General features: G+C 35.4%; 5 protein-coding genes across 7 annotated transcripts; 4 read left to right on the plus strand and 1 right to left on the minus strand.

Moving 5' to 3' along the window:
- Positions 1–26: 26 nt before the first annotated feature.
- On the plus strand, positions 27–7,848 carry LOC117563920 (blastoderm-specific protein 25D). 2 transcript variants are annotated; one of them, XM_034242487.2, is made up of 9 exons: positions 27–242; positions 675–756; positions 1,067–1,397; positions 1,749–1,984; positions 2,050–2,284; positions 3,154–4,966; positions 6,081–6,504; positions 6,571–6,682; positions 6,755–7,848. In XM_034242487.2, the coding sequence occupies exons 3-9, from the start codon at positions 1,103–1,105 to the stop codon at positions 7,006–7,008; spliced, it is 3,369 nt and encodes a 1,122-aa protein (XP_034098378.1). In that variant the 5' UTR covers positions 27–242; positions 675–756; positions 1,067–1,102; the 3' UTR covers positions 7,009–7,848. The 2 variants fall into 2 exon arrangements, with proteins under 2 accessions (XP_034098378.1, XP_051858099.1); XM_052002139.1 differs by lacking the exon at positions 675–756.
- Positions 7,849–8,027: 179 nt separating this feature from the next.
- LOC117563921 (leucine-rich repeat transmembrane neuronal protein 3) lies at positions 8,028–10,521 on the minus strand. The gene is made up of 6 exons (XM_034242490.2): positions 10,319–10,521; positions 9,264–9,803; positions 9,018–9,205; positions 8,862–8,956; positions 8,682–8,794; positions 8,028–8,618 (listed from the first exon to the last, which is right to left on the minus strand). Exons 1-6 carry the CDS (start codon positions 10,439–10,441, stop codon positions 8,187–8,189), a joined length of 1,491 nt encoding a protein of 496 aa, XP_034098381.1. The 5' UTR covers positions 10,442–10,521; the 3' UTR covers positions 8,028–8,186.
- Positions 10,522–17,366: 6,845 nt separating this feature from the next.
- LOC117565479 (myotrophin) lies at positions 17,367–18,390 on the plus strand. The gene is made up of 4 exons (XM_034244584.2): positions 17,367–17,542; positions 17,606–17,716; positions 18,110–18,193; positions 18,267–18,390. The coding sequence occupies exons 1-4, from the start codon at positions 17,459–17,461 to the stop codon at positions 18,354–18,356; spliced, it is 369 nt and encodes a 122-aa protein (XP_034100475.1). The 5' UTR covers positions 17,367–17,458; the 3' UTR covers positions 18,357–18,390.
- A 3,147-nt stretch (positions 18,391–21,537) lies between these two features.
- LOC117563666 (ubiquitin-40S ribosomal protein S27a) lies at positions 21,538–23,893 on the plus strand. The gene is made up of 3 exons (XM_034242084.2): positions 21,538–21,636; positions 23,139–23,478; positions 23,673–23,893. Exons 2-3 carry the CDS (start codon positions 23,158–23,160, stop codon positions 23,820–23,822), a joined length of 471 nt encoding a protein of 156 aa, XP_034097975.1. The 5' UTR covers positions 21,538–21,636; positions 23,139–23,157; the 3' UTR covers positions 23,823–23,893.
- On the plus strand, positions 21,559–23,050 carry LOC117563665 (ribosome biogenesis protein NSA2 homolog). 2 transcript variants are annotated; one of them, XM_034242081.2, is made up of 2 exons: positions 21,559–21,636; positions 22,154–23,050. In XM_034242081.2, exon 2 carries the CDS (start codon positions 22,181–22,183, stop codon positions 22,958–22,960), a length of 780 nt encoding a protein of 259 aa, XP_034097972.1. In that variant the 5' UTR covers positions 21,559–21,636; positions 22,154–22,180; the 3' UTR covers positions 22,961–23,050. The 2 variants fall into 2 exon arrangements, with proteins under 2 accessions (XP_034097972.1, XP_034097974.1); XM_034242083.2 differs by lacking the exon at positions 21,559–21,636 and adding an exon at positions 21,880–21,979.
- Positions 23,894–25,865: the final 1,972 nt, after the last annotated feature.

Here is a 25,865-nt window from a genome sequence, read left to right on the forward strand (position 1 = left end):
TCACTCTAGTGCTATACTATATTATGTTTTTTATCAAACCTTAAAAATTGACGTATATAGTGTTAAATCAAATAATTTGTGCAATTTTTTTTGTTTATTTTATAGTCTTATGTGGTTCTAATTGTTTTAAATTACCAACTGTTCTTGTTAACAATAATTTTGATTCTCTACCGAGGAGCTGAAGTCGAATATTTACAAAAACTACACAATCGTAGTCGCTTTATCGATTTCACCAAAACACAGTATAAACAATTAATTATTTATATAATTATTCAATTTAGCAAGACATCCATAATTGTAGAGTCGCAACAAAATGATTAATCTGTTCTTACGCTGTTCACATTGCAGTGAATTGCATTGACATGTACATACATACATATGAATGTTCGAATGCGCCTAAGCATGTACACATCTATCCATACAAACATATGTATGTACAATACATACACCCACACACATCAATTTTGTAATACATAGTATAAGGACTTTAAGTGAGTCTTGCTTGCGCATTTAGAAAATGTGAATTTCCATATTCGTTGAGAAATAGTTTTTTATTGCATGCTATTTATTAAATTATGTTAAGCAATATTCCCAAATTATTATGAATGCTTAAAATAAATGAAACATTCTTCTTTGATTCTAATGCATTCTTTTACCTTTATCATTAATATTAGACTAAGACGTGCAGCTTCAAGACAAATACTGCCAATAGAAACACATATGTGTTTACGGACCCATAATAGTAAATGCAAATGGGTAAGGGCACGCACTTGTACTATTAACTGAAAACGTATTTATTTCAAATAAGTATTTTAATTTCTATCCAGTTACCCAATTCTTTATTTTATATATAAAGTAGTTGTGTGTGGTAGATCGATCAATTCAAGATTCTTTTCAAATTTATATGAGTTAGAAAGGAGCACATAAACATTAATTTCCCAATGTTCTTGGTAATCAATCAATGTGCAGTTTGAAATCTGTAGGCAATGGATATGATTTGGTTGCAGCTACATGTATTAGTAAACATTATTTTTTATTAACTTCTCTATCTTGAATTTTGTTTTAGCAACGGCTATATACTGAATTGGCGACTGTTTAGATAATGGAAGTGTCAGCCGATCCATATGAGCAAAAACTATATCAAATGTTCCAAAGCTGTGAGACAGCTCAGCAACGAAACAATGGTTTGCTCGATGAAGCTTCACTGACTCGACTTTGTCAACTCTTGCAACTTCGGGATCAAGGATCTGCACTGATTTCTAGTCTTACCGCGAATAATAGCACCAAGATTGGCGTTTCGTTTGAGCAGTTTAAAGAGGCCCTGCTTCATTTTTTAGGTACAGAGTTCGATGGTTCAACATCGCGACCGGGATTAGGAACAAAGTCAGGATTAAAAGGTAAAGTTAAGGTAGCGACAGCTGTTGATCATAAAATTTGAATTATTAATTACGGTGGGATGAGTGGGAATGCCAGACTACCTGTAACTGATAATTGGCCTGATAGTCAGGTAGAGTGCGGTAATTTACATATAAATATTGGACACGAAGTGAGTATTACTTCAGTTTCAAGTTGACGCTAATAGTGGCAAGATGGGCACACGACTATACTATAAGAAGAAAAAGGGTTCCGACCCAATTATTGATAAATTGGCAGTTCGCTTTGGTAAACATTTCATCTCGAAAAAAACAAAATATACACCAATTTCCAACTTAGTTCTCTTTACATTTAAAAATATATTATTTTTCCAGAACGATCCCTGGTGATAAGTGACGAGCCAACTAACACAAATATTGAGAGTCCTCCCGAGGGAGAAGCTTCGGATCGTGAAGTTTCTCCTAAACTAGTTGTGGGCACTAAGAAATACGGGCGCCGTTCAAAACCGCATCAGGATATTGGTATAAATGCGCAATCTGCCACAGACTCGGACAACACAGATGAAGATCCGCATCAAAGTGTCAATGGCTGCACTGACCAGATAGCCCAAGTATGTTTGCATCTGTTGTTGAAGTTAAAGCTTTTAGTATAAATTGTATTCTATTCACTTTGCAGGTGCAACGCTCGTCGTCACAAAGCGATATACCAGGCAGCCGGCGTCTGCGTTCCATCCACATTAATGGCAGTAAGCTGAAGCGTTGCGCTTCATTACCAGCTCGCAAAAATCTTCAATTTAAAATGCTGACTTCCACGACAACATCCACGACGGTCGCCACTCAAGTCGGCAGTGGTAGCAATAGAAGTAATCTAAGAGAACCAAACCAGGAGTGTAGTAGCGTGGAGTCACTAGGTAAGTGAAAACGACGTAAACGAAATATCTTTAATATCCAACACATTTAGATATTAGTCATGTGGCAAAAAAATATAATAATCACTTGTTGGTTCTACACACTTCAGGCCATCATCAGACAACACAGTTAGTGCACTGCGGCGCCGGATACCGTTTAAGTTGCAAAGGTTTGTCCGTTATCGGGAACAAAGTACCAACACTAGCTTCAAATCCACTGATTTCACTGTCCAAAGCCACTCAATCATTTCCGCACTCTGTAATGCACTCTTAAGTCCAACTCATTTCTGTTGCCCAAATTTCACTTTGATGTATGGCTCTGGATCATTAAGAACATTTTATCCTATCGGCAGTTGCGCCTAAATCATTTAAAGTATTAAACTTAAACCTTTGCGCTATTTGCATTTTTGTGCCGTAAATAATTTATTCTGAAAACAAATTTAAAAGAAAAAAACTTCCAGTGCTAAAATACAAAGAATAAAAAAGCTTTAAAAGTAGTTTTAGCACTCTAGAATCAGAATCAGGATGATGATCAATATATAAAACTAAACTTAAACACATAATAATAGTATGTTTTGAGGACATTTCTAGTTAAATATTTGTTGTCTTTATCATTTTGTGAGATATTTTCTTGTAGTATCTCCAATCTTGAGTTGATATCAAATATTTGTGATCTAGGTTTAAAGTAAAGTTAAATTTGATCCAAAACTTAACTTAGATGTTTAACAATCAAATTGACGCTTTTTTAGAGCTCTACTATAAGCTTTCGTTTACATATCCCATCTGGTATTTTGGAGTATAATTCTTAGTGTACAGTGTAATATTTTAGTAATTTTATAGTTAACTGGTAGTTTTTTAATTTATATTTACAGATATTGTGACACCACAACAACTCGAGACCTTAAGTGCGCACAGTATTATTGAAACCTGGGAAATGTCGAGTATCGCAAATAGCAGTGGATTGCTGCATGCTTTGGGCTTTGATGAAGTGGACGTGAACCTTAGTCAACTGACTAAAGTTTTGGAAGAGGAATTGCGAAGTCTAGATCATGATCCGCAAACCAATATGTTACGCGCTTTGGTTTCGCTACAAGCGATGGAACTGGGTTCGCTGCGACAGGCATTCCGTCAGCAGCACGGTGAAAATCTAAAGCTTCGATCGGATAACAAGGCTGCCAATCAGCGTGTGTCATTGTTGGCTGCCGAAGTGGATGAGCGGCATGCAATAATGGAAGAAAATCGCAAGCAGCAAGTGCTTCAACTTGAACAGAGACATGCGAGTATGGTGCGTGAATTTACGCAGCGGATAAGCAACGATCGGGATCACTGGACAGGCATGATAACTAAACTTGAGGTACAGATCAAGAGTTTGGAACAGGAGGAAATTAGGTTGAAGACCGATCTGGAGTTGGTGCGTAATGAAAACTCTGAACTGCAGATCGAACAGCAGAACTCTCAACTCCAACTGACCGAGTTACTTGAAAAAAACATCAAACTGAACCAAGATCTGGCAAGCTCGGAAATTCTAGAACCAGTTGTAAAGCAAGATCTAGCTTCTGAAAAGAATAAGATTTCAGAAGACGATGAAATGTTGCATGTAATTGAAAAAATGACAGCGTTGCAAATGGAAAACGCGCAGTTGCGAGATAAAACCGATGAGCTAACAATAGAAATTGAGAACTTGTACGTCGACTTAGCTCGTACAAAATCAAGAAAAAAGAAACAGGTTGCTGCTTCCTGTGGAGTATCTGCTGTCGACTCGTCTGATTTCGACGAGCTTGAAGCTGTGAATGTTGGTTTGGCAACCAAGCGTAGAGGCGACTCACCGAGCAAAACGCATATAACTGAAGAAAGTCCAAGGCTAGGGAAACAACGTAAATGTTCAGAAGATGGCGAGGTAAGCGATAACAGCGGCGATTGGTTGGCGCTTAACTCCGAACTTAAATGCTGTAAAAAACATGGAGAGGAGCTCGCTACTTTACGACGAAAAGTGGCTCAGTTGCAGCAAGAATTACAAACATCGACGATGAAATCAATTGACATGGTTAATAATGATAGTGGTAGCCGTGCCACAACACCAGAAATTCGTTGTAAAGAATTGGAAAGCAGTCTAGAGCAAATGCAGCGCGCTTACGAGGATTGTGAGGATTATTGGCAATCGAAGCTCACGGAGGAAAGGCAATTATTCGACAAGGAACGGCAGATCTACGAGGACGAACAGATTGAAAGTGACAAAAAATTTACTGAGTTGATGGAAAAGGTTCGCGAGTATGAAGAACAGTTTAGCAAGGATGGTCGACTTTCGCCGATTGATGAGCGCGATACGCTTGAACAGCAGTATATTGAGCTCGAGGAGGAGGCTACAGCCATGCGTAATAACTCCATCCGAATGCTGGAGGAAAAGTCGCAGCAAATTAATTTGCTTCAGTGCGAAATTGAAGATCTGCGCACACGTCTCGGTGAGAGTGTCGAAATTCTAACTGGTGCTAGCGAGATAAATCCGGAATCGCTGCATCAGATAAATGCACAAGTCGGGCAAAGCCCTGCCAGTTCCCCCATTAGCTATTTATGGCACCAAAGTACCATTCAAGAGCCTCTAAAATCCTTTGATGATGCTACAGAGGAAAGTAATACTAAAACATTGGCATTGCTTCCTGCATCACCTTCACGGAAAGTAATTAGCCGGTGAGTACATTTATATGCGTGATTCGTGGATGTTCAATGTTAAATAAATAAATTTAGATTAAAAATTAAATTGAATAAAATCTATTTCTTAATTTTTTTTTGCGATTAATTTACATTTACTGCTAGATTTTTGACCTATTAAAAACTATAAATACTATATAAAAAGTGAAAAAACATATACTGAAACGATTTTGAAAATAAGAAAAGATAATTCTTATAGTTCTATATTAGTACTTAAATTAGAGCTAAGAATGGTTTTGGAATTTTTTATTGTTATGTTTTTCGTTCTGATAATTGCAAAAATTTACAAATTCGTACGCAAAACAAAAAATTAACATATTTATATATTTTATCGTAAGACAGAACAAGTTTCTGAAATGAACCTTAGCTCTACATATAGGGCTAATCCAAAGCCTTAAGAATAACCTTTACTTATTTTTAAAATTGTTTTAGATTATGTTTTTTTTTCACTGTAAAGACGGTCGCACGCGACAAATTCCATCAGAGAATTATATATATAGACGCATGTTATAGGTTATTAAAAAAGCATCACATTTAAATGAATAGTAATATGTTATTTTCATTTAGCGGTATGGCTACGGATCTCTATTGGTCTATGCTCCGCTCCTTCTAGGGACAGCCGGTTAAACCTACCTACCTAAACGCAATTGACAATTAGTCATATAATCCATATAAGAGAGAAGTTAAATATAGTCGAGTTTAGAATATGAAAACGATTTAAAATGTAAAATGTCAATTGTACTTGTATCGGCAAGTATATAAATAATGAAAGTAAAACCTAGACCAAATTAGCATTTAAACAACAGATTAGTTTTTGTGGCCGCCAACCATGTCGACATAGCCATAATCAATGAATACACCTCCATATACGGTTAATTAACTTCGATATAAATAAAAGAAAACATATTTTTATTACCAAACAATCTCAGGTGAATCTTTTTTTATTCCTGTAAATTGTAAAGTTCATATGCATATGCATTTTTGGATTTATCATATTGAGTATATTTACTACATATTATCTACGTTTAAATTTAATTAAGGCTTATAGTCGTAGTATTTTTGTGTGCTTTACTTATCAATTTTAATTTTATAGAAACAATCTTACCACATCCGAGACCTCCATCTTCAGTACTACACCTCTTGATAGTTCGTCGTCGGGGCCCTCGCCCACACACTTGGATAGTACCTATGCCTCGTCCGCAGTGTGCCCGCCTGCCCCTATATGTAAGCCCAAGCAAGTGCAATCGGAGGGGGAAATTGCTGACTGTGAGACTTCGTCAACGGCATCGAACAAGAGTTTCGATTCGCACAGTGTAGTATCAACTAGTAAAACATCTTGCCTTAGCAACGACAAATGTAACAGTCCAAGCCTATTAAAGGAAGAACTAAAACGCCTCAAGTTTTTTGAGTTGTCTCTAAAAGAGCAGATTAAAGACTTGAGCCTGCAACGTGACGGTTTAGTAATGGAACTGCAACAGTTGCAGGAGGCACGTCCAGTTCTCGAAAAGGCTTATGCGGTGAGATTATTTTATCTTTGTGGTGTAGATATGTGTGACTTATAAACTTTTTTATTTGTCATGCAGCGAACCACGCATCCGACGCTGCAACAAAGGCTAAACCAACTAGAGTTGCGTAATCGTCATTTGCAAAATGTGATCAAGCAGCAACAAAAGTATACCGAGTCCCTGATGCAGCGTAAGTGTTTTAAATATACATTAGCTATATTTTTAGATATCTAACATGTTTCTACGAATATTATAATTATAGAATCTTGGCGACAGCATCAAGTGGATCTCAATGATTTACATGGCCGGATAGAAGCGCAGACTGTTATGCTTACCGATCAGACACAACGCCTGCAAAACGCTGACATACTTGTAAAAGACTTATATGTGGAGAACTCGCACTTGACAGCTACCGTGCAGCGACTCGAGCAACAAAGAGTGCGCGTCAACTTAATTCACCAACAACAGCAGCACCTTACTGGTGGCGGCTTAACTGGCCTATCAGGAATGCCTTAAACCGTAAAATATACTAAAAAGCTAAACAAAAATTGAAAAAAAGAGCACAACGAAGTCAAATCTGTACCAATATACTCGGCATTACTGTTCCAAGATATTGTTATAAATATTACATACAAATTTACTTTACATACTATTTACTCGTTTTGTATGCGTCTCATGTGAATTTCCGTTGACTTAATGTTTTTCGCAGAGATTACTAACAAAAGCGCATCATCCATAGGAAAGAACAATACACTTGTACTGATTGGTAATACAATAATCGATTAACTTAAAACATGATATACATATTTTTACATATGTATGTATATAATTTACATATGCACTGCATATACATATTTGATACATATACAATGTCAAACTTACAAATTAGAAATTCATATATTTATGAAAATATAGAAAATAGTATTTTTAATTGCATCGGAGATAAGAGAATGCACATTTATCAATGTTTATCACGTGCATTGGAATTGTTGTTAATTTTATTGGTAGTGAAATTATAAAGAAATCGAAAAACAAAAACTGAAAATCTATGAAACTTAAAAGACCTGCAAAGCTGTTACCTACCTACAAAATGTATTTATTTTGCACATTAAGTTTAGCCAATAATCTTTGTTTTGTCGGATATTTTGTTTACCTACATACATACACATTTTATTTTGTAAACGCTCGATTTAATATTTTCAACTCATAACTGCTCGTATTATGTTATAGTAAAAGCTTGTTACCTTACGATCAAATTATGTAATTACTTTTTGAAAGTATACAACATAAAAAAAAAAACCAAATATACAGTTTATTACAAATATAATTATTTACTAACGAGAGATATTAATAAAGATACTAAGATGTACATTGGTTAAATACGCTCTGTCTACTGTATTTAGCCGCCATCATAATTGCCTACCAAGAAATGATCCATTTTTAAAGATCAGTATTACCTTGGGAATTGCCATTAATAGTGCTCACGTTCTTTTATACTTACAAATATGGTCATCCCGATTTTGTCTTAACACAAATTTGCTGCTACAAAACACATATGTATTTATTTCAAATGAAGGCTTGGTATACATGTACAAAAGGGAGGCTTTTATGAACTATTTATGACCTAACAATCAAAATTATTCCAAAATTTTATGTCACAATGCCAAATACTTCAGATTGCTCTCACAACAAGATTATATATGAAAGTCTTCGTTAAAACTGGTTCGACTATATAAAGCTCTTCTTGCTGATTCCTTTTTCTTCCCTATGCCGCAATAGCCCCGCCTATAGACTAGTAGCCCGGATAAGGTGACTAATATTGACAATAATACGATTATTAAGCCAATCCAGACCCAACTTGCTCCTGATGGTAAAACTCCAAGTAATTTATTATTTGAGACATTTAGAACTTCTAATCCTTTCAGTTCAGTCGGATTCTCACAAATAACATTTGATGCTAAAATTGGCGTTGATTTGTTCACATGTTGTATAAGATAGTTTACCATGTATTCGTTGGAGATATCGCATAACCAAGGGTTATACCGTAAGTCTAGTGCATGCAGTTTGTCCCAGCGAACAATTAAGTCTCTGGGTAACACTGTAAAGTTACAATTATTAAGATACAACTATAAAAAAAAACACTGTGATTAACAGAAAATGTTTAGCAATTTAATTTTAATTTACTTTACCTTTTCAAGAGGAGGATAGTCGAAATTGTCTCCTCCAGTTACATTCTTACACATAGCATGGCTGTCAATTTCAATTAACTGGGTGTTGTCACTCAAAATTAACTCGGTTAGATCTAAAAGAACAACATGATATATGGAATATAAAAAATAAAATATACACATCAAAAGTAATGTATTTACTTTGAAGTTCACTGAGTGCACCAGATCCAATTTTGAATAAGTTGGGCATAAATGCGCAACTAAGGTATTGTAAGCTTGTCATCGCAGGAAAAATACTTAAAATAAATGTTTATTTAAAAAATCTATGCTCATAAAAAATGAGTTTTAAAAACATACTTATCTCCTTCCAAGTTACCAATTGGATTTTCGTCGAGAACCAATCGTTTTAAGTTATCCGCATAATCAAAAGCTTTTGGTATTTTATCAAACAGATTTCCAGAAACAATAAGTGTATCGAGATCTTGTGGTCCATGAAAAATGGTTTCGGGTAACGTTTTTAATTCCATATATGATATATCCAATACCTAATATTAAAAATGTAGATTTTTTATTCATTTAATTGCTTTTGGTTATATACTATACCTTTAGGGATGAACATCCTGAAAGCGCAGTTTCCGTTTGTTTATCAATCACTTGGAAGCTATTTGAGCACAAAATAAGTTCCTCAAGGTATGGAACGTGCTCAAATAAATCATCATCTAATAAATGTAGACGGTTATATCCTAAATTTAGTGATTTTAAATTCTTCAATGGCTCAAAGTCTTGAACGGAATAAGGGCCCTTGAAAACGTCTGGTATTAAGGCTTTTGAAGTCAGTTGATTGTTAGATAAGTCAAGTTTCGTAAGTTCCGTCAAATTTTGGAATGCTCCAACCGTAATCGAGGATATTCTATTGTAATCCAAAAACAATTTCTTGACCCCATATGTTGGCAGTGCAGGAATATTGGTTAGATTATTATGAGACAATTTCATAGTTTCGAAAGTAATGTCTCCATTTTGAAGAATCTCCCATTCTTCTGGGGAAAACCAATTAGCCAATTTTCGTGAACAATCTATCAAACTGTTCTTGGCATCGCATGAACACTTTGTGCATATATCACTTTTCAAAACGTCTGTTTTTGGCTGCAAAGAATTTACAATTCGTTAGTTAATATAGTTAGTTCATAATTTGAAGAAAAAATATCATATGTACATATTTTCGTTCGTTCAATTATCGTATATTTATATATACATACATTTATATATACATATGGAAAGACTTGTCTTTTCGTAAATCAATATATTTCCTAATAATGTTTCTTGCAGAACAAATATTCATAACATAACAAATTTTTAATAAAATCATGTAGGAAGTCGAAACTGTAATTTTCGTATATTAAAATTCATTAAAATTTACAAGACGGAAGGGTATTGCGATATTCTAAATAACCGATTAATTTATTAAATTGTCATGATCTTATCATATCTTTAACTATGGTGTGTATGTACATATGTACATATGTATTTGTGTGAACAGTTATGAGTCAGTAACTGAACCATTATGTAGATAGGAATAAATGTATTTTTATAAGTTCATACGTATGTATATATTTATATACTTCACATAATTAGAATAACTAAATATTACAAATTTTTACTTTTAGAGTTGTCTCTGGTGGTACTGTTGTTCCATTTTCTGATTTTTCGGTTGCAGAATTCAAAGGTAATAGAAATACAATCATTGATATAACAAATGTCATATATATATATACTGTCTTCATGATAATATGCAATTAAATAATATATTCACTAGTAATTGAAAACAATGCTGTGCGCTGAATAATAACTGACTAACAACTAAAGTTGTTCCCTTTTTGCTTTTTTCGTCTTAACCAACTTATTTCTTCCAACTGTGCTATCTAATCTTATCGGATACTATTGGTCATAACAAATACAGCTCTTTCGATTCAATAATATGCGTAATGCAATGTTGTTAAGCGCTGTTATATTAATACTAAAATTATAAAAGTAGAAAAGAAAAACTGAGTGTCTTTGGATTTCAGATTTGTTTTTAATCATAATCTAAAACAGTCACATAATATAGTGATAATATAGTGATAATATCTTTGAACGCATTAGTATTATTCTCAGAGTAAAGAGAACTAGATATGTACATATATACATGCATTTACAGATACAAACATATTTGACTGTTATTGTTTTGCTTGTAACTAGAGAAAAATCGAGGGAGTAAAAATTGTGGGCTAAAACTAAATAAGAAAGTAGATCAATTTAAAAAGATGTAATATTCTTTTGTTTATTTGACTTATTTTCATGGTTTTAGTATTAATTAATACTAGTTTAATTTTGATAGTTGCCAAATGAATGGGTCTCTTTCCTTGCTACTGCACTATGGGCAATAAGTCGCAAAGTGCGGCATTTTTACATTTTTTTTTTTGTGTTCGGTATCATTAAATTGACTTTATTTTTTGAATTAGAATACTTCAAGAATACTGAAACATATTTTTAAAAAATTTTAGACTTCGTTGATAATTTGTTATTCGCCCATATTTAAAGACTATGATCTGGACCCTCTAAAAATAAAATTGGCGGGAAAATTTGTGATTATTCCTGTCAGTTTTATATTCAAATATTAAATCAAACAAAAATGCTTGAATATGGAATTAAATCGTCAAGGTATGTAATATTAATTATTGGCACTAAATTTTTAGTACATGTGATATATTGTCCAATCGTGCTAGGTGTTGTTGGTATGTTTTTAGGTTCCTGGTAACAAATGTATCTGTGTTTCTGTGGAATGTAACTTGTGCGTCTAAGCCGGTCGAGGCAATATTAAATATGTTATTAACCAAACTGTAAACAATCAAATAGTGGTTAACATTTTTGCCCGTTTTTGCCCGATTTACGGCAAAATAATGTTGTATTTACGTCTTGTTATTCAACGTTGCTTGATTTTTGGAGCAACAACAACCGCCAAAATATCGATGAAAATGAATTAAGTGATGTTCAGCAAATCTTAATAAAAGATAAGCTTATTCAGTTTTTCGGATTGAATAACACTAATTTACGAAAATGCAACAGAAAAGCCTGCGCAATGGCTTGCATCCTCGTTCATAACTGAGTTTCTTAAGATGATGTTCCACCCGAAAAGCCTGGTCGTAAACGCTTGACGTATACTGAGGCAGGACCAAGGTTAAAGTGAAAATTAGCATTTAAACTAGTCTATGAAACAGAAAAGTCAATGCTATTGTTGCATGCCTTTTGAAAAGTGTTTATATAATTTGAATTGCTACATAATGTGAGTTTGAGGTATGCCCATCAAAACTTAAAGTAGGTACTTGATGTACATACTTATACATTAATACTTATGAGTGGTATCCAATGTCTTCAATTCTGTGAAAATGCGTCAGAAGAGCGCAAAAAATTGTACAAACTCGATATGTTTTCTCATGCAAGGAAAAACAGCCGCCTGAATACTATATCAGATGTGTTTACTAGAGCATTGGATTCCTCTGACCCGCTGCTTTCAACTATAAATCTAAAGGAACGCCGAAGATTAAACTATAAAAAAGCCTACCAAGAGATGTTATTGTAGCTCTTTTGGAATCTCCTGATATTGAGCTTCCAATAACATGGGCATGTGTAGACGAGAAGAAGGCGGAGATAATGAACTCGGGCAGAGTTACCTGGAGTTGGATGAAGAGCTTTGTGAAAAATAAATTATTAACTGGGCACCAAGGTATGGAGTCACAAAACATAATATTGGGCTCTAATTAATTTTTTATTTAATTTTGCATGGATCCAAATCAAATTTAAAATGCGAATTTGCTAAAAATATATTAATTTAATAATTTTAGTTTAATTTTATTAAATATATTATATTAAAATATTTTAGTACAAATTTAAAAAAAAAACGAAAATTATAACCTCATGGTAAGGTGGGCGGGAAGGAAGGCGTGGTCCCATTGAAAAAAGAAATAATCCGAAATTCTATCTTTATTTTTTAGGTATATGTACAAAGTTTCAGGTTTCTATCTTAAAAAATGGTATAAATGCAAATTCGGAACTTTTTGCCCACAGTGCACTGCGTGTTAAATAATATTCGTTATTGGTTAATGATTAATGATGATTAATTGTTAAAAACCAAATTATAACTCAAACAATAATAATCAAGGGATATGAAACGGATGTCGCTTGTGAGGTCAAACAATTTAAACGCCAGTAAATTCATGTTGTAATCCATATGTTAATCCAACTAATTTTAAACTCTTATGCGTTGATACCATGATTGCGTTGTTTCAAACTTCAACACTATGTATTTGTATATGTATTGATATAAATGTATAAACAAATAAAAAATTAATTTTTTTTTTGGTAGTGTTTGATTTTTTCAGAGAGATGCCCATATATTTTATTTATTCTAAATTATCGTTTATGATGTTGATGGTGTTGTTATTCCAACTTAGCGGTAATATACTCCCTCCGCACTCCTGATATTATCATAAACAAATCCCAAGCGAGTAGCACTATTAGCTATTAATGTAATCTTCTGGCTTCACGTTCAGATTCCCGCAGCCTCAGAATGTCGCCCTCACGCACGGGTCCCTTAAAGTTGCGAATAATTTGGCAGTTCTGTTCGGTGGTGGAGAGATCCTCTCTGCGTGTAGCCAGCGGTCACACCTCTGATGCGGGTGCAGGTCAAATCAGTTGCAACAATACTGTCACAAACAACAAGGTTGATGCGGGCGGGTGCCGTTTTCCTAACCGACTCGGACGAAGAGAGCGCTGTGTCAATCTCTACGGTGGAGGAGGAACGTCTTCTTCAGTCACCTCGGCCTATCGTCAGCACCTCCAAGGTTGCGCAGCGGGGCACTGGGGGCTGAAGGAGAAGGCCAAAAATAAGGCGGTGACCCGCATTCACGTTAAGCTCAGTGGCGTAGCAAACTTGTCTGTCCAGGAGAAGGAAATGCTTGCCTGGGCTAATGTGTGGATGCGAGAAAACCAATTTAGTCCCCTCCCAAAAAGCAATAAGGTGCAGACCGGTTCAGACCGGAGTTCACGGCAAACAAGCGCCAACGGTCCGCTGAGAGTCCCAAGCAAGGGGCTCTAGTGAGGTTGCGAGCATGGATGGAGAATACCCCAGACTGTCCAATGCCTACTTTTGAAGGTACTGGCTGGATGAATGGTGACAAGATGCTGACATGCAAGGACGACCCAACATTGCTTTGGTTGAAAGCGACCGTACCCAAACTGGAAGGACTATGGGAGGGGGCCAAGGTGAACGTGGAGGACAGGAATAATATTCCGTCCATGCTGAGGGCGAAGATCCTGTTCCCTATAGCAGTGCAGGGCGAGCGGGCGCTTCAGCTGCTTAAAAAGCAGAACCCGGCCATTCCAACGAGTGATTGGTCGGTGCTGAAGGTTTATGAACCTTTACCCAGTAGTGGGCAGCACGTGATCATTCAATGGGAAGATGGCGTGGGGCTTAGGGAGCGTGTACCTTCGCCTCAAAAAACGCCATTCGAAGGACAAGGACACTCACATGTTGAGGTCAAGGGAGGTAGAGGCAGATCTCGGTCTAGAGAGCATGACCGACGACACTCCCAACTTGACGGACGAGGTGGGGGAGGAACTATCCATGCAGACGGGCCCCCGGGAGTCTGCAACCCTCTAATGGGTGTGCTGCAGCTCCATAAATCAAAAACGGCTTCGGCGGAGCTCCTCCTCGCACTAGAGGAAGGGTCCGCCTACGCGGCTTTGGTCCAGGAACCGTCGATAGCGTCGGGCGACTCGGTAGCTGAAGTCGCCTAATTACAACTTATACGTCCCGACATTGGTAAGAAAGGGGTTAAATGCTTATCTACTACCTAATTTTAGCACAGACGATCTAACCGTGGTGGTGCTGGAGAGCTGCGACGAATCTGCTCCACCAGAAGAGCTGTGGAGATTGGTGGACATGGACTGCTCCTCCAACAAACAACTTATAATCGACACGGACGCCAACGCCCACGGAAGTCTGATCAATGAAAGGGGTGAGTCATTACTTGATTTTATCCATAACTATAAGCTGAGTCTAGCCAACAGAGGTGAGGAATCTAGTTATATAGGTCCCATCTCTAGCGACAGGAGAGTGGAGAGTCCTGAACAGACGGGCTCCCAATGCCGATGACATAAGCATTCTGATAACTGGGAACCCTGAGTTCCATAAAGGAATTTACTTTGAGGGAAGTTAAGGCATAGGCTATAGCAACCGGGCTCAGCATTAACGCGGACAAAACGGTCCTTATCCTCTTCACGAAAAGGTATAAGATACCTGCGTGATCCCCACCCAAATAGGAAATAGGAGGAAATTTGCCATAGCCGCAAAATCAACCCTTAGGATTGCTGCTAGGGAGACTAGTACAAACTTGGACTATACTATCCCCCCTTACCTGCAATGACCACATAAACACTATATACGTGGAACCGGGCTGCCGGCGGGAAGGGTTATGCATTCCCGAAGCCCTCAAACTCTTTACCGACGGGTCGAAGATGGACGAAGGAGTCGGTGCGGCCGTATAATCCACGGTTTCCAAACACGCCTATAAACTCGCCTATAAACTCGCTGACTATTGCAGCATCTTCCAGGCGGAAGTCTTTGCCATTGGCAATGTCGGCAACATGTGCAATGTTCCGATATCCCTGAGAGCTCTAGGCAGAGAGATTGAAGTGCGCTCTAGACTTCAGTGGGACGCGAGCTGGCGCAATACTAACTCCTGCAAAACTGCAAGTCTGATGTGTACTTCAATAATCAATAATGATGTAAAACGGAAATAAGTAAAGTCAATTGATGAATAAAAAATAAAATTTATATATTTATACTTTTTGAATGCCCTCAGTGATGCATAATTTATAAAATTGGTAATTTTTGTTGATTAGTTTCTATTTCTTATGATATTTTTTTTTTTCCTGCCTGAGTTTGTTTACTTTTTCATCTCTAAATAGCTTTATGCGTGATGCAGTTTTTTTGTAAACACTTACATCATTAAACACATGCACTTGATTTCCCGTTTCCACTGCCATTCAGTTCTTTTCGGTTCGTCCAAGTCTTGTGCTGGTAAATTTCTTATTGCCAGCTGTTCAAATGTAAACAAGAGTTGGCGAACAATTTAAAAAACTGTAAAATGGAAAACTTTTTTAAATTTCAATATCTTGACAAATATTTGGACAAAATGAGGAAGATTTTATTTAAAAAATGTCATTTTTAAGTAGAATTGCTGGCAGCTATATAATATTTACATAAATACACATACTTTTTACTTCTCACATATTGATATATGCAGGTATGCTCCGGTATTCATTTCAAAATTGGTGCTCCCGTTTTCACTTTCACAAGATTCCTTCGAACTGCAAAACGAGAAATTTTTTCTTGCCGTAATGAAAAGTAAATGCCTTTTTCTACATTAAATCGGATCTTATTTGCAAAAGGAAAAAATAGTTGACTCATTGGTTTATTGTCGTTCTTTTAATTTAATTCTTGCAATTATTTTTAAAACTACTAATTTCTGACCCCACCTCAAATTTTTCTTTTTTAAAACGACTAATTTCTGACACCACCTCAAATTTAAAAATAAAATTTTGCCGTCGGCAACAACAAAAAGCAAGTTAAAAATACTTGTATAATGAAACGGATGGCATTAATTTTGTTGGAGTTGGATAAAATATGTTTTAAAAATTAATTTATTTAATTTAATTACTTAAGTGCTAAATTTTATAAAAAGAAAAAAATTGTTGAAATCACCGGAATGAAATCCATTAAAAAGTTGGCATCTCCTTTATTTGTGGGAAACAGCTGTTTGCCGTTCAACTGTTTTTTTAATGAAAGGTTTAAATCTTTATTTGCAAAAAAGACTAAAGGCAAATATATTTCATTCAGGGGAAGCATAAATAAACTATGCAGGATAAAATTATCCTTATGAGAGTTCTATCCCCGCAGGAAATTGGACATGCGAAAGGCATTCTTTCGCGTTGTTAACTTCTGACCAAAACACTAGTCAGCTGTATCAACAGTAAAAAAATGTAACGTTCCGATAGCAAAACGATGATCAAAAACTTGTGAAGATCGGAGCACCTAAAAACGAAAATCTCGGTTTTGGTCCCAAACCGAAAACGAAAAGTGAATTCCGGAGCATGCCTGATGTGAGTTTTTTAGGCAGACCTCAATGTCGTCAAGTTTTCCTCCCACAACTTAAACAACATTTCTTCGTGAATGTTAAATACATTTTTTTATTTCTATTTTCATACTTTGGCGCACTTAATTGTCAGCTATTTGTTGAATGCTGAGCTCTTTTTTGTTGTCACACCGATAAAATATCGCGGGATTTCATTATCGACACGTTAATGTTGCTCGCGAACATAGAAAAATTGGGGTATTTTCTTATGGGTTTTTACATGGGGTAAACGTAACGCTCGAACTAGACGAAAAATAACCCAAACTAACCGTGTTTTTTGGTGCGGTGGAAACGGGGCATAAGTCTTCGTAAACTAGTAACCCAAAATAGATAAAAATCAAATAATAGTTTATTTTGTACTCTGCTACAACACATAGCATCATGTAAATACATTTTGCCGTAAGTCGTAAGGTTAGTATTAAGGTTGCTTTGTAAAATTACAATTTTTTCAGTTATCAAATCGATTAAAAATATATCGGCGACATCGATATAACATCAACAATCATTGAAGTTTTTATTTTCTTATTTGAGAAGGAATAAAGAAATTTTGTTAAATATTATCAAAATATGAGCGAAGATAACAATGAAAAAGTTATTTGGACCATAAAAAATGGAGAGCTGGAGGCCGTACAAACAACATTTAGCAACGATGTGAGCTTGATATGAAACATACCTATATGTATTTATGGCTGAGTAATAAATATTTCTTAATAGACTCAGAAAGTAAACGACGAGATCAAAGGACGATTTCCAATACATTATGCCGCTGATTTCGGTCAATTAAGCGTTCTTAAGTTTCTGATTAAATTAGGAGCTGATGTTAATGTAAGTATGTGATTTATTCCTTATCGAAACATTAAATACATATGCACATATGTACATATGTGCGTAGAAAGGTATACACAGATATTTAATGTTACTCATATCTACACTTTAAAGGAAATTAACATACATACAATAATAATAATAAGTTATCCATGCATACATAATTACAATTGAATACATTAACTTGCACACTTGTAAGTAAATATAAAATATTCCAAATAATGTGCACATAAACTTACTAAAACGGAATATTTATCACAATACTTATTATCTATTTGTACTCCTGGTTAAGTGTTAAGATGTAATTTCGTTCTAACGTTCTACGTAATATTATTGTAAATGTTGGCTTATGTTCCGAATCTTATGTATCTTTTTCTCAATTTTTGTTTAAAGAAAAAAGACAAGCATGGAATTACTCCACTTTTGGCCGCCGTCTGGGAAGGACACACCAATTGCGTTGAGTATCTATTAGAAAAGGTATTGATGTGCAAAGAAAAATCTATAATTTCCTTTTTTTTTTTTAATAAATTAATGCATTTTATTTTTAAAGGGTGCGGATAAAGATGGAGCTACTCCAGACGGACAAAGCTATGTTGAAGTAGCAGAAAAAGACGAAATTAAGAAACTACTTTTAAAATAATTATTTTAATAAAATGTAATCTTGAAAATGAAAATGAACATTTAGAGTGATGTGGAAAGATAAAAATATCAAAAAGAGATCGGCAAAAAGCTATCCTATAGGTTGAGACGAAGTTAACTGCAATTAAATGAAACGAGGTAGTTTGTATTTTTTGAAACCGAAAAATATCAAACTTTGTATAGTTCATGTAAGAATCTACGCATTTTAGAGCTTTAGATTTTGTCGTAACATTGAAAACTAAGAGGGAGGAAAGTAATAATGTTAGATTTTAACTTTACTCCAACACAAAACGGTTTTTACTTATGTAAATACGCACTATATAAGCTAGATTGAAACTGTAAAACCGAAAAAAATTATCAAATTTTTATACCCGCTACCCATAGGGTAGAAGGGTATTATAACTTTGTGCCGGCAGGAAATGTATGTAACAGGTAGAAGGAGGCATCTCCGACCCTATAAAGTATATATATTCTTGATCAGCGTCAACAGCCGAGACGATCTAGCCATGTCCGTCTGTGTGTCTGTCCGTCCGTCCGTATGAACACCTAGATCTCAGAGACTATAAGAGATAGAGCTATATTTTTTTTTCGACAGCATTTATTATGTTTGCACGCAGATCAAGTTTGTTTCAGATTTTTGCCACGCCCACTTCCGCCCCCGTAAATCAAATAAATCGAATAACAAGCGTAATTGTAAAGCTAGAATTGCGAATTGGTATATACAATAATAACTATAGTATTTATGATTCCTGAAAATTTGGTTGCGATCAGATAATAATTGTCGAAGTTATTAAAGAAATACTTTTGTATGGGCAAAAACGCCTACTTACTAGGGGTCTTAGTTGCTTTGGCTGACAATCTGGTATATTGTGCCGTCTATGGTATATTTTGAATGCGGTCCTATATCAATATACCAAATATACCATTTGGTATATTCTTAGTATTTTTTAGTATATTTGTAGTATATTCGGTATATTTTGAGAATAATACCGCAAAATATATTGCTTTTAATCAAATTGGGTAGCGGGTATCTCACAGTCGAGTACACTCGACTGTAACTTTCTTACTTGTTTAAATTATGTATAAGAATGTACGCAATTCAGTTCATTACTTTTAGATTTGTCCTTCAACTTAAAAGCGAAGCGGAATATATGAAAAAGCCTTGTTGCAAAATCAATTTTTGTGTGCGATTTCATGTAAACCGCTGTTTCCATATGCACGAAATCGTATTTTATCCGCGCAACTCCATATAAAAAACGGAAGTGCAACATTTTTGCGACGTCACTTCGTTTCGCGGTTCCGCACATGTAAATGGATATTAAATCAGCAGTTTCCACACGCGAAAAATTGACAGCCTATTCTTCCTCGCCTATAACGGCAAAGTGAAAAGGAACATCTAGATGGATACTTAAAAAAATAAAATTAAAGAAAGCGCCTGAGACATTATATCGGGAAGAGAAATAATAATAAATAATATTGTGGAGTCGCAAGACTATCAGTGGGCCTCCGGTTTTTGCATTCACTTCTTTCACTTTTCAAAACGAAAACGATTTTATTTGTTTGTGCTCCCGTTTTGACTTCCATAAGATTCTTTTGATTTGCAAAACGAGAAAGTTGGACTTGCCGAAAAATAAATGCCCTTTTCTACATTAAATCGGATCTTATTTCCAAAAGGTGAAAAAATAGTTGACTCATTCGTTTATTAACGTTCTTTTAGGACCACCAGATGATCAATTAAGCATGTAAAACATTTAATTTCTGACCCCACCTCAAATTTGGAAATAAAATTTTGCATGAGTGATCTCCTAAGCTGTCATACTTTTAGTGGAAAAAGCAATTTAAAAATAATTGTATAATGAAACGGATAGCATTATATTTGATGAAGTTGGGTAATTAAAAAATTAATTTGTTTAATTTAATTAATTGAATGCTAAAATTGCATAAAAAAAATTGTGGAAATCACCGGCATGAAATCGGTTAAAAAGGTGGCACCCCCTTTTTGTGGAAAACAGCTGATTGCCGTTCCACTCTAAAATTTGTGGAACTTGCGAAATAAATTGCTTTTCTGCAAGTGCACAATTTAGCCCATCTGGGAAGAGCACCTAATATAAATAATAGAACGAGGACTTGTTAATTTGACCTGTGTCTACTTAAACGCATTAATTTAGCGATCGAGGATTAATAAAAAATACAAAAGGTACAAATATAACTATTTTATCTAATTCCATATTTTGTTTTTCTTAATAGCCTATTTCTACTGCACTCAATTTTTTTACGTTTGTATAAGTCCCGCTTTGGTGTTTCCATTGGCACGAACCGAAAAGTACGGACAACGGTAAATTTCTCAATATGGCCGCTCGGAAATGTCAGCTGTTCAAATGTAAACACGAGTTGGCGAAGAATTCAAAAAAGAGCACGCACATTTCTAAAATGGAAAATGTTGGGCCTATGTAAGTAGAATTGCTGGTAGCAATGTAATATTTACATAAATACATTTATTTTAAACAACGGCATGGGTGTTTTTGGGAGCGCAATATTCCTGGAAACAGCAAATCTATTTTTGAAAATAATTTTCAAATTAATAGGGAAAAGTTTGGCGTCCTTGTGGAGCGCCTTTGTGAATTGGCTAAAAAAGTCACTATATTTCTCCTCCCATAACTCGAACAACTTAAATGTCAGCTGCTTGTTAAGTGGTGAGCTCTTTTTCGTTGTCATATCGATAAAATATCGCGTGATTACCCAAAAAGTGCGTTCGCCATTTCTACGTAGCTCGCGAACGTAGAAAACCCGACTTTTTTTCTTATGGGTATTACATGGGGCGAAGGTAACATTCGACCTGAACGGGAAAATAACCGAGGTTTTTGGTGCAGTGGAAAAATGCTAAAAAATAACTCTTCTATAACATAAAAGAGATCACAAATCAAAGCTAATTTATAGCGTTCATGTAATCTCTAAACAAAACAATTTTTTTTTTCATTTTGAATTTTCTGATATGTATGTAGAAATACTAAAATTTTCAAAGGAACATAATTAAATAAAAGAGAACTGTATGAAGTAGATTTTCGCTTTCTATAATAGAGTGAATTTATTGTAAGAGTGTTGGAAAATGACTTTTATGTTTCATTCAGCTGTTCTCAATATTATGACTCGTTTCTTTCGTGACATTCATTTTACTTTCTCATTGATGAGTGCTTTTAAGCAACCCTGATTTTGAATAGTTCCATTTCCTGTTTGCTCCGCGTGTAATACACTCTTTCCTATCGTACTTTTGCCGGACTAAGGTGGGTTCATTTTTCTTTGTTAGATAATTGATGTATGATATTTTTAAAACTTTATAGTTACTTGATAAAATATCAATAAGTAAAGTAATTAAGCGTAATATAAAAAAAAATGCATATTTTTGTTGAGAATTTGTTCTCTATTTCTGCATTTTCGGGTTGTGCTCACATGACTACATGCATCTGATGTGCTTATTTTTAGGTGTACATACTTGCTATGTATGTAAGCAATAGCATGTATGTACACGTATTGGTTGTGTTACTCTTAGTTTTAAATATATACATATGTACATACATTCAATTTGTGCAGCTGTAGTACATATGCAATGTTTATTGTGATGTAAAGGTGAGTGATGGAGTTACGATCAATATGTCACTTGTGGATCGTCAAAAGTAAACAATTTAGTGTGCAGAATGCAATTGCTATGTACGTATATATGTATGTACTTTTGATAATTCACATAGTGCTCATATTCTTCCAATTTAAAATATCTTTCTCCTCACACATTGAATGTTGCAGATCTGCAGAAGACAAGACACATTCACCATGCCGCAGAATGAGTATATGGAGCGTCACCGTAAATTGTACGGTAGACGACTTGATTATGAGGAGCGTAAACGCAAGAAGGAAGCTCGTCTTCCCAAAGAACGTGCACGAAAAGCACGCAAGTTACGTGGTATTAAAGCCAAGTTGTTCAATAAGGAGCGACGAAATGAAAAGATTCAGATTAAGAAAAAGATCCAGGCACATGAAGAGAAGAAGGTGAAGAAACAAGAAGAGAAGGTTGAAGATGGTGCACTGCCACATTATCTTCTGGACAGAGGAATCCAGTCAAGTGCAAAGGTCCTTTCAAATATGATCAAGCAGAAACGAAAGGAGAAAGCCGGAAAGTGGGATGTGCCAATACCGAAGGTGCGCGCTCAATCGGACGCAGAAGTCTTCAAAGTGCTCAAAACAGGCAAAACCAAACGAAAGGCTTGGAAGCGTATGGTGACCAAAGTAACATTCGTTGGTGAAAATTTCACACGCAAGCCACCTAAATTTGAGCGTTTCATTCGGCCGATGGCGCTTCGCATGAAAAAGGCACACGTTACGCATCCAGAATTAAAAGCAACTTTCCATTTACCTATCATTGGGGTGAAGAAGAATCCGAGTTCTCCCATGTTCACGTCTTTGGGTGTTATCACCAAGGGTACAGTGATAGAAGTAAACATCTCCGAGCTTGGTTTGGTGACACAAACCGGTAAAGTTGTTTGGGGAAAATATGCACAAGTCACTAATAATCCTGAGAACGATGGGGTTATTAATGCTGTCCTACTTGTGTAATTATATAATAAGTAATTTCGTGACTAATAACAACAAACGGCTTGTATTCAACTCAAATCAGAAATAAAAAATACATATTCCATAAATGAAGATGAAGTGTTTTTTATAATTGTACAACACAAATTTTATGTCTTTATTGATTTCGTTAAAATTCATGTTTCCTTTTTCTATTTTTCAGTTGGCTGTAGTGTACGACGATGCAAATCTTCGTTAAAACCCTCACGGGTAAGACCATCACTCTTGAGGTCGAACCGTCGGATACCATCGAAAATGTCAAAGCCAAGATTCAGGACAAAGAAGGAATTCCTCCAGATCAACAGCGTTTGATCTTTGCCGGCAAGCAATTGGAAGATGGGCGCACTCTTTCCGATTACAATATCCAAAAAGAGTCTACATTGCACTTGGTGCTCCGCCTTCGCGGTGGTGCCAAGAAACGCAAGAAGAAGAATTACTCCACCCCCAAGAAAATCAAGCACAAGAGGAAGAAGGTCAAGCTAGCTGTCTTGAAATACTACAAGGTATATCATCGATCCATGCATCCACAAACCACCTAAACAGAGATTAGTTACTTGATCTGTTCTTGGAATTCTTGAGTCTTGGTCTTGTGCTTGTTGACTTAATTGCTGTTAGGTTTGGAAGTGTTTGGCCATTCGGATATAAGTAACAATTATTAATATATATTTTCTGTACGGTTTTTCCTTGATTTTCATAGGTTGATGAGAATGGCAAAATCCATCGTCTGCGACGTGAATGTCCCGGAGAGAACTGTGGTGCTGGAGTCTTTATGGCTGCTCATGAGGATCGTCATTACTGCGGCAAATGCAACTTGACTTTTGTGTTCAGCAAACCAGAAGAAAAGTAATAGGACGACGCATTTAGTGAGGCATCAATTAGAACAGTGTCATTCAATCAATAAAATGCATTGATAACTAACATTTTGTGTATATTTATTTTGTTGTAAATGTTGGTTGAATATTAAATTTTTAAACCTTATCTACGTCAAATTACTTGCCTCCCAAAAATGAAGAGAAAAGGGTTCACAAATTTAGAAATGATTTTATAGATATTAAAATTTCTACTTCTGTTGCTTATTGGATATAAACTTCAAATAATTATAACAATCCTGATTTCTTAATATTAATGGAGCGGACTCTGCAAAGTAATCATATTCCTGATCAGCATCAATAGCGAAGTCTATATTAATAAATAAGACTCAATGCAGAATCGGTAACATAAAACCAATTTCTGTTTTCATACACTCAAATATTTTGTAATCCAATTTTAGGAAAAGTATCTACCTTATGGAAATATCTACTTTTACTAAACTTTTCTTGTTGACCAGTAATTTAACTGGAGGATACATATAGTAACACCCACTACAATCCACGATGTTAATTTCGATTTTAGTAATTTGAAATTAAATCTATAATTAACATAAGGAGTAAGCAGATTTCTACCAAACAGCTAATTCTATTTTTATAGGGATTTCCTAGGGTCGCATTTTTTTTGCCCTTCGGTATATTTTACTAGCTCTGCGCTACTTGTTTTCATCTGTGAGTGTACGAAAATATTTTAATTTATGTATTTTTCGAGAGGGTTGATGTATCTTTGTATCGAGTATGTACACAAAAAAATTCATTTCTTTTGTTTAGATTAAGAATCGGTCGCTAACTTACAACTATTTTGATTTTTATGTACCTCATGTTTTTTCATGATTAACTTCATATTTCTTTAAAAATTTGATTAGATACAATACTATATTCTAGATGAAATATCCACAAAGAAATGAAGAAGCCAAAATCTTGTAAAAAGCATGCTCTCTGCCAACAAATAATTTTCTTTATATTTTGTACTACAAGGTGCGTTCCAAAGTAAACAGGACTTTTAACAGAAAGACAGAACAAATAGTTTTTTCGGCAAAATCAATTTATATTATTCAAAATAGTCTCCTTCTGCTTTAATACAGATTTTTGCACGGTCCAAAAGCATGTCGAACGAATGTTTTAGCTCGTTGCCCGGGATGGCCTCCAGTATGCCGGTGCAAGCCTTTTGTATGGCCTCGACGTCTGCATAACGCTTTCCTTTCATCGGCAAATGCTTTTTTCCGAAAAAGTAGAAGTCGCACGGTGCAATATCAGGTGAATACGGGGAGTGGTTGATGGTTAAAATGTGATTTTTGGTCAAATAGTCGGTCCTTCGAATGTTGAATTCTGAGCAATTTTTGGACGTCAGTCAATTTGTGCGGAACAAACCGTGCACCCACCTTTTGAAAGCCCAAATGTTCGGTCAAAATGCGATAAATCGATGTTTTGGAGATTTTCAATTCTATTTCCATGAATTTCAATGATGATTTCGGCTGATTTTTTATGAATTCACGCACAGTTTCGATGGAATTTTCGGTGATCACGGATTTTGGTTGGCCCACATGTTCATCGTCATTTATGTCCTCACGATCACTTTGAAAACGTTGAAACCACTCGTGCACTCTGCTACGGGATAGGCAACCATCGCCATAAACTTTTTTCATCAATTGAAACGTTTCGGTAAAAGTTTTAAAACAAAATTTAATGTTGGCTCTTTGTTCGAAGCTCATTTTCGCACTTAAAACGCAATAACTTCACTTCCAATAGATGAAATGTCATGAAATTTTTACTGGAAGTCGATAAAGGATAGCAGATGTAGTGCGTTAGGCACTACATATAGATGGTGCCTCTAGATGGCGCTAGATTCAAAAAGTCCTGTTTACTTTGGAACGCACCTTGTATAGCGCTTACTGCTGAACATTTAATTAAATGTATGTTTATATACATACAAGTATATTTAAATTTAATATAATTAACTTTTTTGGTTCGGTGGATCTTTTTCTAAAAATGCCCATATGTTAGTATTCCGGAAAAATTTGAAC

This window comes from Drosophila albomicans, chromosome 2L (genome assembly GCF_009650485.2).
Source record: "Drosophila albomicans strain 15112-1751.03 chromosome 2L, ASM965048v2, whole genome shotgun sequence".
NCBI classification, from domain to species: Eukaryota; Metazoa; Arthropoda; class Insecta; order Diptera; family Drosophilidae; genus Drosophila; species Drosophila albomicans.

What these genes read in the sequence shown, in the direction of transcription:
- LOC117563921 (XM_034242490.2), bottom strand. Translation starts at nt 10,441, where the DNA reads ATGAAGACAGTATATATATATATGACATTTGTTATATCAATGATTGTA. An exon ending in CACCAGAGACAACTCTAAAA is followed by an intron (nt 9,804 to 10,318) that starts GTAAAAATTTGT and finishes AATTCTTTGCAG; the next exon opens with CCAAAAACAGACGTTTTGAA. An exon ending in CAGGATGTTCATCCCTAAAG is followed by an intron (nt 9,206 to 9,263) that starts GTATAGTATATA and finishes TTTTAATATTAG; the next exon opens with GTATTGGATATATCATATAT.
- LOC117565479 (XM_034244584.2), top strand. Translation starts at nt 17,459, where the DNA reads ATGAGCGAAGATAACAATGAAAAAGTTATTTGGACCATAAAAAATGGA. An exon ending in AATTAGGAGCTGATGTTAAT is followed by an intron (nt 17,717 to 18,109) that starts GTAAGTATGTGA and finishes TTTTGTTTAAAG; the next exon opens with AAAAAAGACAAGCATGGAAT. An exon ending in TTGAGTATCTATTAGAAAAG is followed by an intron (nt 18,194 to 18,266) that starts GTATTGATGTGC and finishes TTATTTTTAAAG; the next exon opens with GGTGCGGATAAAGATGGAGC.
- LOC117563920 (XM_034242487.2), top strand. Translation starts at nt 1,103, where the DNA reads ATGGAAGTGTCAGCCGATCCATATGAGCAAAAACTATATCAAATGTTC. An exon ending in GCACTGACCAGATAGCCCAA is followed by an intron (nt 1,985 to 2,049) that starts GTATGTTTGCAT and finishes TTCACTTTGCAG; the next exon opens with GTGCAACGCTCGTCGTCACA. An exon ending in TTCTCGAAAAGGCTTATGCG is followed by an intron (nt 6,505 to 6,570) that starts GTGAGATTATTT and finishes TTTGTCATGCAG; the next exon opens with CGAACCACGCATCCGACGCT.
- LOC117563666 (XM_034242084.2), top strand. Translation starts at nt 23,158, where the DNA reads ATGCAAATCTTCGTTAAAACCCTCACGGGTAAGACCATCACTCTTGAG. An exon ending in CTGTCTTGAAATACTACAAG is followed by an intron (nt 23,479 to 23,672) that starts GTATATCATCGA and finishes TGATTTTCATAG; the next exon opens with GTTGATGAGAATGGCAAAAT.
- LOC117563665 (XM_034242081.2), top strand. Translation starts at nt 22,181, where the DNA reads ATGCCGCAGAATGAGTATATGGAGCGTCACCGTAAATTGTACGGTAGA.